Source organism: Phlebotomus papatasi, chromosome 2 (assembly GCF_024763615.1).
Source record: "Phlebotomus papatasi isolate M1 chromosome 2, Ppap_2.1, whole genome shotgun sequence".
NCBI lineage: Eukaryota > Metazoa > Arthropoda > Insecta > Diptera > Psychodidae > Phlebotomus > Phlebotomus papatasi.
Window position 1 is genome coordinate 84,298,241 of NC_077223.1, and position 19,183 is coordinate 84,317,423.

The 19,183-nt window shown below is 37.2% G+C and overlaps 2 protein-coding genes across 4 annotated transcripts; one reads left to right on the forward strand and one right to left on the reverse strand.

The window, feature by feature from the left end:
* The first annotated feature begins 24 nt into the window (after positions 1-24).
* Positions 25-5,721, forward strand: LOC129804755 (zinc finger protein 883-like). 2 transcript variants are annotated; one of them, XM_055852344.1, is made up of 4 exons: positions 25-88; positions 291-609; positions 673-978; positions 3,673-5,721. In XM_055852344.1, exons 2-4 carry the CDS (start codon positions 365-367, stop codon positions 5,219-5,221), a joined length of 2,100 nt encoding a protein of 699 aa, XP_055708319.1. In that variant the 5' UTR covers positions 25-88; positions 291-364; the 3' UTR covers positions 5,222-5,721. The 2 variants fall into 2 exon arrangements, with proteins under 2 accessions (XP_055708319.1, XP_055708320.1); XM_055852345.1 differs by having other exon boundaries at positions 27-88; positions 279-609.
* A 3,697-nt stretch (positions 5,722-9,418) lies between these two features.
* LOC129804790 (E3 ubiquitin-protein ligase RNF185-like) lies at positions 9,419-18,951 on the reverse strand. Of its 2 annotated transcripts, none has more exons than XM_055852389.1 (3): positions 18,887-18,951; positions 14,466-14,974; positions 9,419-10,464 (listed from the first exon to the last, which is right to left on the reverse strand). In XM_055852389.1, exons 2-3 carry the CDS (start codon positions 14,965-14,967, stop codon positions 10,367-10,369), a joined length of 600 nt encoding a protein of 199 aa, XP_055708364.1. In that variant the 5' UTR covers positions 14,968-14,974; positions 18,887-18,951; the 3' UTR covers positions 9,419-10,366. The 2 variants fall into 2 exon arrangements, with proteins under 2 accessions (XP_055708364.1, XP_055708365.1); XM_055852390.1 differs by lacking the exon at positions 18,887-18,951 and adding an exon at positions 18,117-18,629.
* Between the last annotated feature and the right edge of the window lie 232 nt (positions 18,952-19,183).

Genomic DNA, 19,183 nt, shown 5'->3' on the forward strand with positions numbered 1-19,183 from the left:
AAAAAAAATAATGATTTTAATTGAATGGTAACCTGTACAGGAAATGGAAAGAAAATGGTGAAATTCTCTGTGAGAAATTGAGCAGAAAGTGAGTAATTGTATCATAATGTTTTTTCTTCTTAATAGAAAGGGATTTTTCGTGCTCAGAAAATACATTTAATTACTACTTGAATCTTCCTGAGGATTTATTTAATTATTCAACGAGGGTAGGAGATAATTTACACACCTGTACAATAATTATTTAGAGGTGTTCTATATAGTTTCTTGTACATAAACAGTTTCATTTCCAGGGGAACATTATTCTCAATTCAGTGGATCACGAAATAGTCACAAGGAATACAAGTCCCGGCTCTGATGCACAGAGATGAAGAGGGAAAACCCCGTGATAAATTGTGAGCACTGTGGGAAGCAATATAAATTTGAAGGGAGTCTCAAAAAGCACATTGCAAAAGCTCATGTTGGGCAGAAGGAGAGAAAAGTCCCTCTTGACAAGGAAGCTCCTAAGAGTCAAGAAAACAGAGATGAGGGATCAGAAAGTGATTCAGAAATCAGTGATAGAAGCAATAAGAACTCTTCCAAAGGGATTGAATTCATCAGCATTCGGGAAAGGTAAAAAATAGTCTGTCCTAACCAATACAAGAAGATTCCAGGAACTCTCCCTTTCAATTCCAGTTCTCCAGAAGGTCAGAAGGAGAAGAAGAAATTCCTCACGAGCACGGTGAGGATAAAGGAAAGTGGTGAGAAGGAGTATCTCTGTGTAATTTGTCAGAAAGCCTATCCGAGGCCCAGCCGTTTGAGACGGCACTTCCGGAAGCACACTGGAGAGAGGAGGACCAAATGGTTCAATTGTAGCACTTGCAGGAAACAATTCTCAACGGAGGCCAAATTGGAGAAGCACAATCTTCGGAGGCATTCCTTGGAGACTTCTTCAGGAAAGAAGATTCCAGCTGAAGATGAGGGAAGCAATTCAGTCATTTGGTGAGTCTCTAATATTCTCATATTTACCGATAAATTAAACATGATACTAAAAAATCCAAAAGAATCCAAGGTGATAATTAAAAAGAACACTCCAATAATTATCAAATAATTTGAGAAATATTTCGAGAAAATTGGTGACAAAGAAGTTATTATTTTTTAAATTTTAAATTAGATGGGAAGGAGAAATTTTAATGACTTATTTCAAGAATTCTAAAAAAAATAAAGTATTAAAAGCCCAGATAAGCTTATGGTTGCAATTCAAAATGAGTGAAAATTTAATTTTGAGGTGAATTTTAGGGGTATAGAATCACAACCCAGGAGGGGGATCCAGGAACTCCGTTGATTACGGAACCCTGTATATTCCGGAACCAGAATATCCCCAAAAATAGCAAGATGCTGAATATTTCGGAATCCTGAAAATATCGTTACCTCGAAAATCTTAGGAACTCTAAATTCCCAGAATCCTATCCCAGGACCTCCAATATCCAGGGGTGGAATGATAACTTTTCGACACCATCGAATCGATGGTATCGATAAATCTATATCCGTTAGATTAAGTGAATCTTGACTTTTTACGGATTGTTGGGCCATTCATTGTGACATTCTTAAAAGAATGAGACTGTTGATAAACATCTATATTAGTTACACAACAGTTAGTCGACAGTTGATAGTATCGAAAATAAGTTATCAGTTCACTACAGCGTTCCTGAAGATATCGAGCCCTGTAAATCACAGAACCTTGTATGTCCGAAACCACAAATATCTCGAAATTCCGAATATCAAAATTATCAGGACCATGAGAGTGTGGAATCTCAGAAAATATCAAGGCCTCGTAAATCTCCAGGACCCCGAATATCCAGGGATCTTGAAAATCTTGAGGATTCTGTAATTTTGTATCCTCGTAAATCGTTGTAAATCTTGAAACATCGAATATTCCGGGAGTCCTGAATCCTAAAATCTCAGGATCCAGAATATCTCAAGATCCCGAAAATGCCGAGTCCCCGAAAATGCCTAGACCTCGCAAATCCCCAGAGCTCTTTAAATCCCGGAATTTCGAATATCCAGGTATTTTAAATATATCTACACGGTAAAAAATTTCGACACGTATTTGTTCTAAAAATTAGCTCGTACACGGACACCATAATTTTTGGCATAATCTTGTTCATTTTATGAGACTCAAAAAGATACCCAATATTAGTACCGAATTTGTTCCAAATTGTAGCTCGTCCAAGGACACCATAATTTTTGGAACAAATTTGTACCTTCTAGGAGGAACAAAAGATACCCAATATTAATAACGAATTTGTTCCAAAATGTAGCTCGTCCACGGACACCGAAAATTTTTGGAACAAATTTGTACCTTCTAGGAGGAACAAAAAGATACCCAATATTAGTAACGAATTTGTTCCAATAAATAGCTCGTCTAGTATAGAAGCGTATCCCTCCTCTCACACTCAGTCACCCGTCACCGAAGTGAAGAGGACGCCAAATCTGTGGCAATTTTCGTGCTACATGGTTTCACTTTTTTAATTCGAGATTCTCTTCCCCTCTTGCTGCCAGCACTTGCATATGATTTCGTCATGCACGCGTCTGTATAAAACACTCTTAAGTTGATTCTTATTTGATGTTCCTTATGAACTTTCGCCACTGAAATCCATCTCGACTGAAGTATAGGCCTTAACTGTAAGACGAAATCACTTACACGTAGTTGTTCCCGATAATGGGAACAAAAAGATTCCCCATATGAGTAACAATTTGGCTCCAAAAATTTCCTCGTCCACGGACATCGAAAATTTTTGGAACAAATATGATACAGATGTAGGAATAATATTGTTATAAAAAATATGTACCAATTTATTCCTGACAGTGAGAACAAAACAGCCGAGTGCAACAAATTCTGTTCCAAATTTCGGGAACAAATTTGTATAAAACGAAATCAACTCAAATTTGTAGACATTCCACTGTATCAAAACGGTTCCAAAAGAAAACTAACAAAATTGTAACTGTATTTTGTAACAAAACTGTAAAGAAAACCTTTTGGAACAAATAAATATCTTCTCTTAGGTACAAATTGATTCCAAAAAAAATTGTTTCAAGGAAAATTTGTTCCAATATTTTGGTCGGTGTCCAAAAGTTTTTACCGTGTAGGACTCGATAATTCTAAGATCCAGTAAATCACAAGTTCCTCTTAAATCCCGGAACCCCAATAAGCCCCGAATATCTCGGGATTTTTATGCCCTGAAAAACTTAGGATTTCGTAAATCTCTGGAACTCAATAAATTTCAGAATACCGAATATTCAGACATCTTGTAAGTTTCGAGGCTCCTAGAATTCTGGGGCCTTATCAATCACAGAATCCTGGAATGTCTAGGAAATCTTACTTACTTACTTAGGTGTCGCTAAGCGATCAATTTTATTGCTTTTTGAGAACATAATAGGTAATTTATCTTTAATGATCTAATCCTAAATTAAATTTTGCCAAAAAGTCGTAATTGAGAAGAAATTAGAACTGTTAAGCCATATGGCTAGGTCTTAGGTCCGAAGCCCGTATAAGTCAATGTCGATATCACTTACGGTTTGGTGTCTTTTAGTCTAGATTGATGACAGGAACAAATAGACGGGACCCTTACGTATTTTTTCGAACTCATCCCGCTTTCTTCTAACTTCAACCAAGCATGTTTCTTATCATTACAGCCATAGCCCTGATGCGAAAAACATCTCGGAGGAGGACATAAAATTAGAACCTGATGAAGCAGAAGATAGTGATGAAGTAGATGGATTTGCTGACTTCTGTACTGAGGAAGTCAGAAAGGAGGAAGAAGAGAGTCCAAATGAAATGAAACAGGAAGAAATTGAAGAAAAGCCAAAGATCAGGAAGAAACGTGGCCCAAAGCCCAAGGAACAGAAGCCATCCACTCAGAAACGTGGAGGTCCATTTAAATGTACCTTCTGCCGCCTTTCGTATTCCGCTCAAAAGTACCTGGATAGGCACTTACTCTATCACACGGAGAAGGAAAAGCCTTTTCCGTGCAAGTCTTGCGATCAAATCTTCGAGAAATCCTGCGAGTTGCGCTTCCACAGGGAAAAAGTTCATGCTCAGGAGAAATGTGAAGTTTGTGGAGAGATGGTGACATCGTTGCATGATCGCCAGAGGCATCGGACGATGCATGCTGAGGATAAGTATAGATTTGAGTGTCACTTCTGCCAGAAGCGACTGTGTAGACTTCAATCGCTGCAGCATCACATCGAGAGGACTCATATGGGAGACAAGTTCAAATGTGAGATTTGTACGAAGGGTTTTCCACGAGTAGGGCTTCTGATGACGCATTCAATTGCCAAGCACAACGATGATAAGCCTTTTAGCTGCAAGATGTGTGGGTTCAAAGTCAACAGAATGGCCAGTCTTCGGTCGCACATGATTACGCACACGAAGGAGAAGAATTTCCATTGCGAAACTTGTGGGAAGGCTTTTGGTCATTCGAGCACTTTTTATAAACATTTGAGGATGCATGAGAGAACGAAGGTGCCACAGGTGAAAAAGGATCAAGAGGAAGTGGCTAGGGAGCGGGCTTCTCGGGAGAGGTTGTTTCAGTGCGAAGTCTGTGCTAAAGCCTTCATCCGGATGGCTGATTTGAAGCTCCATTTGCGGTTTCACAGCGATGTTCGGCCGTACAAGTGCACAGTTTGCCCAAAAGCCTTCCACTCGTCGTCCATCATGAAGAACCACATTGACAGGCATTTTGGTATCCGGAAGCATGTTTGCAAGCACTGCGGGAATACCTATACTGATCCCACGGGACTCAGACGTCATCTAGTCAAGCATGGAGATACAGCAGTCAAGACCTTCGATTGCGAATTATGTGGGAAGGTCTTTGTGCAGAAGTACCAGTTGACAAGGCATTCAGCAACTCATATCCCAGGATCACAGTCCAGGAGACGCGGTGGTATGCAGCCTCAGGTGAAACGGCAGGAATTTCAGTGTAGAGTCTGCGAGAAGACCTACATCAACAAGACGGGGCTCAAGAAGCACATGGTGAAGCACGGAAGTGGGAAGCAGATTGAATGTCCGCAGTGCAATAAGAGGTATTTGGATGCAGAAGAACTGGGAAGGCATCTGGATACCCATGTTAATCCTGTCGTTACGAACATTTCCTACCCAAATCTCATTGTTGCTCCTACAGTGGCTCAAGATGTAAGTCTGCAGCCTCAACAAATTATCATTTTGCCCACGGACGGATCTTGAGGATCTGTCTAATCTCCAGAAGGAAGAAAAATTCATAAATGCTTCCTTTTGCAAATTGACTTCTAGCGGACGGATCAAGTACAAAATCCCAAAGATACATAGTGCAATTGTTGAAGACATTAAAAAATACTGGGAATGAAGTTGACATCGCCATCTATAAGGAAGTAGGACCTAGAAAGCTTCCCAGTTTTGCACTTCTCAACGAAGTTGTTTCTGTTTGCTTTGCAGGCTGGATTAAAAATTGAAATTAAATTAAAATAATTTAATTTCACAAATTTCAGTGTCCTAGAGAGTGCCAGCATTGTCAGCCATTCGAAGACCTACAACTCTCTCATAATGAAAAATAAATAGGTGTGATTAGAAGGAATCACACCTAAAAACGGATCAGTAGAATCTGAACTGTGACCGCAATCACCAGAAAACAGTAAAAAATGTTCTGCCTAGATTACAGGCGCAAAAGCAATATTAAATCAAAATAAGAGCTATTTTGTGAATAACTAATTCATTAACTAATCCATGACCCAGAAAATTACTTTTCTCTGATATAAAGGAAAAAAGTTAGAGATAATATTTACCCTATCCTTCATCATCACCGAAGATCTCAGTGGCGCAATAGGCAAGACCGTTTGGTCTTGGCCGGATGAGATCTTCAGACACAATTATTGTGAGTTCGTGTCCCGCCCGAAGCAAACAACTGAATGTTCAAAAAATGAAATATTCACATGGAACAAAATTTAAAGAAAATGCAAAGTCTCTGCCCAAAAAAAGTGGCAAAGCGTCCCATGCTTTGCAAAATGCTCGAACTCTTCAACTTAGATACCTTACCTCAAATTTCTTTCGCAATATTTACAGTTTACCGATTTGAACTTATTTTTAAATAACTCAAAAGATCGCCTAAAATAGTTTAGGAATAATAAAATTGATTTTCAGATAAAATTTGTTATCGGTTACGAACTGGTTGGAAGCGGTTCAAACTTGTAAGAAATTCCAAGACCTTTCCGATGAGTCCAAATATGATACCATTCGGTTGAGACATACGCTCTCTATAGCCTTTTTAACCATTGACTTTGAAAAACCGTTTTTAAGAATGATTCAACGGTGTTTCACTTTCGACATAAATTTGTAGGTCATCTGCATAAAGATGAAACGAACAAATATTTGCAAGACAGAGGGGAGATCATTAATAAAAAGGGAGAATAGCAGAGGACAAATAATAGAACCTTAGCCAATGCCCTTGCTTAAGATAGAAGGTGCCGCGATATCGCCAAACTTAACAAATTTATATTACACAATTTATATCAAAGGAGATCATGAGGGCGACTCTCGAATGACTTTTTGAAATCCACAAGAACAAGAATGACAAAACGACCTCAAACATTTTACTCTGGAGAAGGACAGAAGTAGTACTGTGATCCTTACGGTAACCCGACTGAAAGTCCCAAAAATAGTCCATTGTTATTCAAACGTTGTTGGGAAACTTTTTAATGAAGAATTTAAATGCTTTCGAGAGGAGAGGAAGAAAGCTAATAGGCCTAAAATCAAAAGGTGGCTTTAATATCAGAAAATTTGGGAATCGGCACTACTAAAGTCCGTTTCCAGGAATTATAATGGGTTGAAGTGACATATCTAAAAATTAAAAAAACAAATTGGAAGATGCGTTTTCAAGAAATCCCAAAAACTGGGGAAATGAGGGGCATGCTAATGGTCCCAAGGTCGACTTATGGGGGCGTCCCCCGAAGATCCCAAGTCTCTATCTCTAACCGTTTGGGCTCTAGACAACGTAGTAACGGCCGGACAATCAAACGGACAAACAATATGGCGGCAAAAAACTCGAAATTTTAGCTTTCCAAATTTCTACCAAAATTACGACTATAAGGGGTAAGGAGTCGAAATATTAAACAAAGTAACATATAGAACAACATGATGCAATTCCAAACCATTAGGTCTGGTAGAAAAGTATCTAATCCGCTTGGTATTTCTCAGGGCATCCCTCAAGGCTCTATATTATTTAGGACCCATCTTATTTTCACATTTTACTAGTGGTCTTGCGCCGAAGGCAGCAAAAATCGCGAACGCCAAAATCCCGAATGTTCAAAATCCTGAAAGGGATAAAATTATATGAAGAATAATGTGTAGAATAATTTCCCAAGACACAAAAAATTTCCCTTTGCCTCCAGTAAGCGCGGATGCAATCGTGGGAATGACATTTTTAAGAATCCATGATTTTGACCGGGACCCATCTGCCGCAAGCTCTCCACTATTTGTCCGCAGACGACTTTCAGGTGTACTGCTCTGGGGATTCGTCCAGAATCATTTTTCTGAATTTGAGGCTATAAATGATGATCTCTCAAGAATTTGTAAATGGGCTGATTGCAACGGCCTTGTTCTCAACCTTTGCTAAATCTGAAGTCTTAATTATTCACACCAACCTGTAGGGGAATTCTGTATTCGTGGCATTGTTACGTGTGAGTTCGAAACGTGACAATGCCATTCGAGCTTTTTTTTGTCATATTATATCAGTTCGAAAATGCAATTCATTGAATTTTTAATGAAATCCCTTTACTTGATTATTTTATGAAGATACAGTACGTCTTGGTTGATTTGTTTAACAAAATTCATTGTCATTTAAATCGCCAGAAATCTCAAACACGTGACTGCTGACAATGCCATGTGAGCTAAAATGGCAATATCACGGCTACATAATCACATTTTCGAAAAAGCTCTCCTAAGATTCGAACCCAATTTGTCATATGGCATTGCCAGAGCATTACAGAATTCCCTTACTGGGCAGCTTAGGCATAATTTTCAATTAATCTCTGACTTGGTTTGATCATGCGGCGGAGATATGTAGGAAAGTTTTCCTCAGTTCTTGCCCCAGGGTACAAAGCTTCTATTAGATTAGAGCTTTAATTGTCCTTTTTTACGTACGGGTCTGAACTGTTTTTCAGTGCTAACGCTGAGATCCAAGACTGGCTGATCAGTAGGGGAATTCTGTAATTTTTGTGGCATTGTCACGCGTGTGTTCGAAACTTGACAATGCCATTCGAGCATTGATATCATATGACTTCGAAAATGCAATTCATTGAATTTTTAATGAAATCCCTTTACTTGATGATTTTATGAAAATACCCTACGTCTTGGTTGATTGGTTTAACAAAATTCATTGTCATTTGAATTGCCAGAAATCTCAAATATGGGACTTCTGACAATGACACATGAGCTGAAATGGCAATATCACGGTTACAGAATCGCATTTTCGAAAAAGCTCTTTTAAGATTCGAACCCAATTTGTCATATGGCATTGCCAGAGCGTTACAGAATTCCCCTCCAGGGTTTTTAATTTCTGTATGCGGTATGTCTTCGGACTCCGCAACTTCGATCATTTCTCCTTGGGTAGATTCAATTTCTGGGTGTTCCACTTTTTCCTTACCTGTAGAGGATTTCTGTATCAGTATGACAATGTCATATAACAAATTTTTAAGATAAATTCTGGATTAGAGCAATATAAAAACCCAATGAGCATCTAATGACCATTGTAAAGCAGCTCTGTGATACTCTACTAAGTAACTGATATGAGTCGGATTTTAATTAGTTCTTCTGGAGCAATTTCTTTAAAAAATGCCTTTTTAAAGAGAATTTTCCAAGCAGAAACGTCGGAATTAAAAAAAAAAACAATTTTTGACGAAAATTTCTTCTAATGTGTAGACACCATAATTTAACCACATAAAAAAATGTTAAATTTGTCATATGACATTGTCATACTGTTACAGAACCAACCTACCTGAAGACTCGTGTTGTTGACTTTGTCTTACGGTTACTGTGCTGGTGTGCCATGATATCTCGTGGAGCTTGTGACAGGATTATCAGCCAGGGGTTCTTCTTTTTTGTGTGCCTAGTTTAGATAGTCCAAATAGTCGCATTCTCTGCGATGCCCTAGTTGTTGAAGGGATCGTTCTTTGGAATAATTTGCGGAAGAGGGAGCTCATCCATAGATTTGTGGCTGCGACGTGCTCGGTGCTCCTCTTTTTTTCTCATTTTTTATGTATTGGAATATAATTTTTGCTTGAGGAAAAAAGGTATATTTCAATATTGAAAGGCGGCACGTTTGGAAGCTGACCACCAGGTAACCTTCTCCCACCCAAACAATGACGGTGCAAAACATGATGACGCGACTAACAAATAAAAAATGCGAATAGATAAATTGTACCCTTATAAATGTTAATTTATTTCCAATAACTATACAAGTAAGTTTCAAATAAAATAATTACAATAATTAATAAAATGTACAAGATTGATAGCTTTGTTTCTTCATATTCTCACATCTAAAAAACAACGCTATTTCACTTTTTATTAACTTTCTTGATTCTCTCTCTAAAGCAATAAAATTCTTATCAACCGAACAATGAAAAAAAGCGTCCGGAAAAGAGGATAATGTTGAAAACAAAATTGTTTCTCAATTTCTTGGAATGCAAACCACTTTAAATGTGTCTTTTGCAATTGAATCTATTTTTTTTCCTAATTTCCTATTTTTATTTCTTCGGGTTTTGCTGCAAATTCATTTATAGTTTTTTATTCTTCTTTTTTTTTATCGCCTTTCGACATGCACACTGTTTTGACACAATTAACATCCTCTATCTCTTCACGCACACTAATCGGAATAATAAAAGAAAAACATGTGATAAAGTTGTCTCACTCGCGATTTCGCCCCTTTTTTTTGATTAACAACAAGAAAAGAAAAAAAACTCTTCGTCAATTTGTCTCCGATGTGACTAGTAGATTTTCTTCCTCCTTTTTTTTTTTCTTCGATTAATCCCCTCTGGCTCTTTTACAAAACATTTTCTTTTGTCCCAAAAAGTTAATTGCTGGAGGAAAAGGATGTGATATAAAGCTTAACTTTGTCACCTGTCTCTTTTTTTTTTTGAACTTCTTAAGCTCTCCCCCATTTGAGGATAATTTATGAGGATTCTTCTCTCTTGGGGATAATTAAAGGTGATATTTTTGTTTGTCCCTTTTACTGAGGTGACACAGGCAGCTCTCTCTAGAATATTATGCAAAAATAGGATACGCAAATTCTCATTTTATCGTTGGCTTCTCCTCCTCCTTCACATCATCTTCTCTTTCCTCTTTTAACTAAGCATCGAGATGCTACGCCAAGAGGAGCCACGCGAGGAACAAAATTGCCACCCAGAGGAATACTTTTGATAGAAATTGTTCCTCCTCAAACTGCATTGTTCCCCGTGGAGCTGTAAAAAAAACAAAAGAAACAATTTTCCATCTGTTAGCATTCAAAAAAAATACGCAAATGTTCAAAACTTAGAATAAATTGGAATAGATTGTAGGTCAGAAAATGAATTATTTATCAAAATCACGAATTACATATTTGAATTTATTAGAGATTCCAAGGCACTTCGAATCAAATCACTCCATAGCAAATCAATATTTTATTTTGTTAGTTTTATTTTTTTAGGTGAAATTTATGAATTACAATTTATAACGAATTTATGATATAGTTCTATCGGTTCTATCCCATCATCGTAGACATTGATTTCTTTTTGTAAAGGGGTGGCAAAGCGTCCAGGCTTTGCAAAGTGCTCGAACTTGTGAGTTAGATGCTATACCTCAAATGTACTTTTGCATCATTTATTGTTTCCCGGTTCTCAACCGATTTAAACCGATTCATAAATCATTCAAAAGATCCATCAAAATAGTTTTTTAAGAGTAATAGAATTGATATTCGGACGAAAATGGCTTATTGGTTTATTACCGGTTTAGAACCGATTTACAAATCTCTCAAAATATTTCCCAAAATACCTTAGGGTGTAATATAATAAAATCCTGCCAAAAATTAGTTATCGGTTATGAACTGGTTCATTACCAGTTCATAATCGATTTGAATCGGTTCAGTTTTATCGTAAATTCCAGGGACATGACGTTTCCTATATTTCCCATATGTTTCTAGCGCGCCGAAAAAACTTTGGAGTTTATTAGCTGTTTTCTGTCATTGTATAATGAATTAGCAAAAAAACACAAGTACAAAATAAAAGCCAACTTAATATTGAATATGCAACCAAAACCCCAAATCGGAAACCTATGTAGTTTTGGAGATATCTCGTGAAATTCGTACGAAAACAGGAAACAAATTACACTAAAACCGGATGCATTTTTCAGTGCTAATATCACTCTCTTCTGGTAAATTCCAAGACCTTTCCTGCGAGCACAAACAAGATACCATTCAGTTGATAAATGCGCTCTCTAAAGCCTTTTTAACCTTTGACCTTGAAAACCCGTTTTTAGGAATGATTCAACAGTATTTTCGTATAAGAACGAAATGTGCGCCAGATTAAGTTGATTTGAGACACAAATCTCTTGAAAGGCTTGAAAGCATAGTGTGGTAGCATAATAATACGAAGAGAAGTAACAAGCATCTACCGCCAGCTTTGCGTTGGTAACCAATCTACAGAGCAAAACGATGGAAAACCTCTATCGCAGGTTGTATATGCCAGGAGCAACGCAATATGTGTGCAGAGTATGCGTTACAATAATTTCGCATTCAGGATTAAAAGTATGAGGGGTCTAAATAGGGGAGGGGGGTAATGTGACATAGCCTCTTGCCCTCAATTCTTCAATTCAAGAATCGTTCAACACCAAGCGGGCTAGATACCTGGTAGGCCGCGGTACACTGAGGTGAGTGATAGAAGATTGGGTAACCAATCCCAGTGGGAAGTTACAAACATGAGGCTAATGAACAAGGGATTTGGAGGGGAATTCTGTAATTTTCGTGGCATTGTCACGCGTGAGTTCGAAACCTGACAAAGCCATTCGAGTTTTTTTTTTGTCATATCATATGAGTTCGAAAATGCAATTTATTGAATTTTTAATGAAATCCCTTTACTTGATTATTTTATGAAAATACGTACGTCTTAGTTGATTTATTTAACAAAATTCATTGTCATTTTAATTGCCAGAAATCTCAAATATGTGACTTCTGACAATGCCACGTGAGCTAAAATGGCAATGTCACGGCTACAGAATCGCATTTTCGAAAAAGCTCTCCTAAGATTCGAACCCAATTTGTCATATATATGGCATTGCCAGAGCGTTACAGAATTCTCCTCCTGGAATTCTGTAACGTAAGTATTTTAAGGTTCAGAGAGCTTCAGTGGATAGAGTAGTGTCTCTATGACTGTGAGGACTCGGGTTAAAAATTGAACAACAGCAGGAAAATATTTCGCATGCCATATCCACTTTGAATTCGTCCAGTGAAATTCCAGAGGCTGGTACGAGAACGAGTTTCGGCTTGAAAGTGGTACTTCAGTAGATACAAATATTCACTGTCACTGATCCAAACACACATTGAGATGGGCTTTTGTGATATACTAGCGGCACTGGTTGCCCACAGAGCTGTGATATGGAGCGGCTACCCATATCGGGGGCTAAAACCACAGAGCTGTGATATGGAGCGGCTACCCATATCGGGGGCTAAAATAAAATGGGAGTGGGGAAGCATAAGGGGCCCAAATTGTGGCCTGGATGCATCGCTAATCCGAAAAGGAGAACTGACCCCTAGCAAAATCTTAAGTTAAGGTTCAAAACGTTAAAAAATTTCTAATTAGCCGCTGCTTCTTCTGTCTGGGCAACTCGTTCCAGAGAAGACCTGCTGGAGGTTTGGAAGGGTTTGTCCAACAACTTGCTCATAATAGCGGGAAACATTAAGGACACGAAGTGAATAAATGAATCGAATACAGTTACAAACACTGAGAAAAAAACGGGGCTACGATTAACTTTCTTTCCTCATAACTTTAACACTTTTTAGGTGTAAAGTGTGAAAATATATCAACATTTTTTAATGTTAATTTTACACCTTTTTAGACAGGGGCATGACATTTCCTATGTTTCTCATATGTTTCTAGCGCGCCGAAAAAACTTTTGAGTTTATTAGCTGTTTTCGGTCATTGTAGAATGAATTAGCAAATAATACTAATACAAAATAAAAGCCAATTTAATACCGAAGAGGCAACCGAAAACCCCAAATTGGCAACCTACGTGGTTTTGAAGATATCTCGTGAAATGTGTACGAAAACAGGAAAAAAATTACACTAAAACTGGTTGCATTTTTCAGGGCTAATGTCACTTTCCGAAATAAACATAAATAAATAAATATAAACATAAATAACATAAATATAAACATTTCCGAAATCACTCAGTGAACAAGCCACGCAATGATGCGTTGTCGCAAGAGAAAAGCCCAGATAAACTTATGGCAGCTGAGATTCTTGACAAGCAACCTCGAAATGTGTGTAATTAGAGGTGATTGCAACTCGGAATGCGTGAAAATTCGATTGTGAGTTGAATTTTGGGGGTAAAGAATCGGGGTAAAGAACCCTTTCATGAACACTGAAAATATGGTCCGGTCAAGGCATTTTCGATTATAGCTTAGGTCAGGAAACATCGAGGAAGGAGTGCAACCCACTGTTGGAAAGGTCTCGACCTCGGCTTTCGAAATCGAATTTTCAAAAATCGATTTTTCGATTAATCGGACCTTTGCTTAACCCTTTAACGACGAGATACATTTTACGGACTGAAAATCAACGATAAAAATTAAACTGAGAAACATAATCAATGATAAGTCTTACATCTAACCTTGGAAAGTCCAACAGAGTCTGATTCGGTGTATTTTCTGCTTCTATGAACGATAGGGACAAAAATAGCCCAAAAATTTAAGTATTTTTTCTGGCAATACCAATGAATAATATTATTTTTCGTTTTTATGAAAACTATTACGTATGAGTATTATAGTTTTTATTGCCAAAAGGATTTTGCTTAGAAAAATATGAAGTATAAAAAATAAATAAAATCAATTATGAATTTCAGAATTTAAAAATTCGCCATTTTTTACCTTAAAAATTTAATAATATATAACAAATAGCTGGAGAATCTCAAAAAATATTCTAGATTCCTTCAACCTTCTACTTTACAATTATGTACAGACATAAGAAAAAAATAACTTTAGGTAGACAGGAAAAATTATTTTCTTTATAGGACAGCGGTGTCCCAATCGTCCTTAAAGGGTTAAATTGGATGAAATTGGGGTGTCATAAGGGTTGTAATACTCCACGAAAACTTTCCAAAACATCAACATTTTTCAAATTCTGACAATTAGAACAGAAGCTTAAAACCAGCTAAAATTTTATCTGAATTATCTGAAAAAAACTTTAAATGTAATTATTGAACAAATGCGACTTACCAGCACTTGGCCTAGGATCGCCAAAGTTGAAGGAGGATGTGAAGAAGCCGAAGGGAAAGGCGCCAATGCCGAATGACATGTGAAAACCACCATCACCAAAGCCAAATCCCTGAAAGCCCGGCTGCTGTTCAGGCTCTGTACGCTGACCAGCTGGACGCGGTGGAACTTTGGTGCGGGGATCCTTCTGCTCGCTACTGCGCCCATACAGTGGAATCACCTTCTCCTGGCTAATGGCTGCCTTGCACACGGGACACAGCTGACGTGTCGGCCGTGTCTCCAGCCACTGATGCAGACATGGCCAGCAGAATAAATGGCCACACATGCTCACCACGGCATCTTTGGCAGTGTCCAGGCAGATATTGCACTCAAAGGCTCCAGCTGCATTCTTTTCCTCTTCAGTCCCATCTCCGGGAGTACTGGTGCTGGGCTGAGATGTTGACGCCGAGGGTTCATCTTCTGCTGGTGGGGCGGATGGCTCTGGACGTGTCGAAGTCGATGCCATTTTCAGTCTGTAACAGCGAATATAAAATCAAACCTAGTGTCTGATTTACTTCATAAAAAAATCTTACAGATAAATTACGTTAAGCATATTCGATTAGTTATAGTTTCACAGCAATATTTTATCAAAATTCAAGGATTTTTCAAAACCAAAACGGTTAAAGGACTTAAAGAGCTTATTTTTCAACCGATTGAGGTAAGTTTGGGTTTGTTGGAAAGGTTTTGGAATTCTTGACAAGTGTAAACTGGTTACACATAATATTGAAGCAATAATAAATTTTTATACTGAATTTGTGTTACTTGAGAATTTTTTTAAATGAACTATAATATAGGTATATCTGTTCAAATCGATATGTAAGAAAATCAGGCAGAAGCGGAGAAAAAACTATGATTTTTTTTTTAACAAAAGCACCGAAAACTTTGTGAAATTAAAGTCTTTCGTTTTCTAATTATCAAAAAACTGTGAAATATTTTATACGTTTCAATTAGTGCTCTTATTATTGGAAAATCTGCTAGTTGGTGAATAATTCAAATAAATTACTATTATTTTAATTAGAATCGCCACTCAACTTCTTATCAGCAGATTTGAAATTGCGATCTAAACGTGAGTCGACATAAAGTCTCGAGCATTTACTATATTAAACAGCAAAACTACTAGGGTAATATGGGGCAAGTTGGAATCACGTTTAATTTGAAATTTTCTGATTCTTCACTCTTTCAGATTAGTAAAAAAAACACGAAGAAGGGCTGTACCTTTTATTATTAGGTACTCTTTATTTCTTATATTTCGAGGTTTTCTTTTTCGTCTTGCCGTCTTGCCCATCAATAGGGTTGAGATTAGAATTCTATTATAAAATTGCTATGCCTACACGAACGCTTTATTAAATAAAAAACAAAATAAATAAAATTAATAAAAACTTTACTTTTACAGAATTTCCCCCAGGATTTCCTCTGAACTCGCCACGAAATTTTCATATTTCTCCGGAAGGAATTTTCCCCACGACTTCGCTGGGAAATCTTGGAGAATGGTCTGAAAAATTTGGAGACTTTTCCTCGAAAAATTTGGAGGAATCCTCTAAGAATAGTAGGAAATTTCCCCTTTTAAATCCCCAAGAATGCCGGTAGAAGCTTCACTATAAAATTTTCCCTTGAATTCAACGGGAATTCACTGGGAGCTAGCCGAATTTTCCGAGGGAATTTTTGAGGAAAACTTTCCAAGGAAATTCAAAGGGATCTCTTTGGAAAATGTCAACACCTCAGCGGGGTAATATTTTTAGAGATTCCACATAAAAATTTCTCTAGGAATTCCATTTAAATTCACTGAATTCATCATGTTTACCGAAGGAAGAAAATTCCAATGGAAACCCTTATGATCTACACACGGCTCTTCGTTTTCCGGCTAACTGGGGGACAAAATGACATTCAGGTTTTTTGAATGATCAACGGTTTTTCTATTTTGTGCTGTGTGAATTTATTTTCTGTCTGACAAAGAAAAAGAGAATTTTCTTCATGGTGTGCTTATGTTTCATTTTTTATCACAATTATGTATGTATTAAAAACTTCGATACAATGTTAATAATACTTTAATTCACACTGGACAAACTTCATGTTTAGTTCAAATAATTTTGAATACATCAACCGCCAGAGTTTGGCAGCTGTCACCCGAATAACGAAGTGCCGGATAACGAAGAGCTGAGTGTACTTGGGAAATTTCCACTCTTTGGTGGGTAGAGCAATTCCACTAGAAGTCCTATGATGCAATCTTGGAGAATTTGTGGAGGAAATTCAGTGCAGCCAACTATGGATAAATTTAAATTTAAAACATTCCTTACTCGTATGACCAGGTAAGCGTGAATTAGGTATTACTGGTGAAATTTTTATAAGGAATCCAGTGATGAAATTTCCTTTGGAAGGATTTTTTTTATAGGGAAATCTGCTCGATGCTTCTTTGATTTCGTCTTTGTATCTTCGGAAATATTTTGAATTGTTTTTTTTTAATTTTTTATGCTATATTCTTAGATAGTTTATCTATCGATTTAACTCTTTCCGGACCACAACATATCCAGCGAACGAATTTCAGTAAAACTCACTTTATTGTAAGTCTTAGTGGTCAAATATGATACTTTTGTAGAGAAAGAATTTTTTCCACTTCTGGGAAATTGGAAAACTCATGGGTACTCTCGTCCCCAAAAGAACGAAAAGGAGACAAACTTCAATATTCCAATAGCCAATAATATCAATTTTGTGAATTATTTTTGCGTGTCAAATGACTCCTTTACAATGTTGATCACTAAAACAAGAATTATTGACCAGTATCTTCTGAGATGTCCAGGAAGTGGTCAAGAAGACACCAAGTTCCTGCTTGCCAACAGATTCCTCAAAGTATTTCACACAATAACACTTTAAAACACATTTCTCTCAACACGATGTTATTGCAGACACATTAAGCTTTCTCAAGAGCCAAAAAACACTTCCTAAACAATCAGATTTCACCAAAATCTGGAAGAATATGAAAAACTTCCTTGCCAATCCGATGCTCACCGGCATTTATTATTGTCCTGCTCCTGAATTTTCATGGAAGATTTGTCATATGACATTGTCATATCGTTACAGAATTCCCCTACTGGTTGATCTTTGAGATTATTTCGCTTGTAAAATTTGGCAGTAAAAGTATCCCAAACTGTCATAACACTGAGAGCTTAAGATTATTGGTTAGAGGTCCTTAACATAAGAATGACACTTGACATTTTATTGCTCTGGATTCTTTCCTTTCGTTCTGCCATAATCATTTTCAAAAGACTAGGACTAGATATTCTTTAATATTTTTATTAATCACTATTTCCTATACGAAATAAAAACAATTTTTTTTTAAGTTCAATGACACTATATCTTTTGTTCCGCATGAGGGCACTGTTTTTTCCGTGTGTGGCGCTGATAACTGTTCTCAATACTTTAGTTAAAAATTTCGTTCAAAATTCTTTTTTTTTCCTTAAAAATATTGGCAGAAAATTAAAAACACTTTTTCACAAGTAGTTCACAATTTAAAAAATAATTCAATAAAAGCCTTATCTGATTAGATATCGGACGATTTTCATAAATGATTACACGAAAAATTTTAGTATAATTAGCAAGAATGATAAACACTATTATTACCTAAGTTTTTACGACCAAAAGCTCACACTATCACCAAACAACTTCAAAAAGACACAGAATATTCAAATTTATTTTTAAAATTCAGTAGAATAGAATGTTGAGTGAATAATTTCTGTTTCAAAATAAAACATTTTTGTGGGAAGCCTCACAAGATGTTTTTCCTCTAAAAACTTCACTATTATCTTTTTTATCGCATTACAAATGATCTCATAAAGAATATTTTATTTCTTAAGACTTATTGCGTTCGGTCTGAGTATTTTCACCTGATTCTATACAAGAGTTTATTTGTTACTGAATCTTTATCATCTGCGAGTGGGAAAGACGCGAGTAACCTTGAGGCAAAATCGTATGATTCCTTCAACTTTTTTTCCTCTCCACTCTAACGGGCTTCACGGAAAAACACTCCGACCCACGTCACACGCTCCAGAATCTCACTTTGTCATGTGATTGGCCGGAAAGGGTACCGAATGGGTCCGGAAGTACTAGCATTGGGGCATTGGAAGCCCCGCAGAGGTGATGAAACTCCAAAGTAGGCCAAGGCGGTGGCTACGTGTCGGAAAAATTGCTCCAAAACATATTTTAACGAGCTCTGGGGAGCAGTTTTTGGGCCTTTTGCAAATAGTAAACAGACCAGTAGAATGGAAAGCCATAAAATATTTACAATATTTTGCCGTGGAGAAAATATTTTCAATAATAAAAATGTCATTTGCGTCATCGATTTCCTGGCCTAGCGATTTCACATGAATTGCATCAACAAATTCTTCACTCACGTTTTTTGATGGGTTTCTCGGTGTTGAGGGGATGATTTTCACGTCGATGGGATTCAGTAGAATGTCCAGATACTGGTGAAATACTTGCAGTAGTTGTAGGAGTGATAAAATAGTCCAAAAATGTGATTTTTCTTCGCACAAACTCAACACTCGACGCACTGAGAAAAATAACGCGACATTGACGTGCTGTCAGTTGTAATTTCAAGCACCGACCACGGAGTGGCGCTGGCAGCACTGAGGTGACGATCGCGGTCCAGAGTTTGCAGATTCAGCTGATCGTGCGCTTTTTATTGTAAA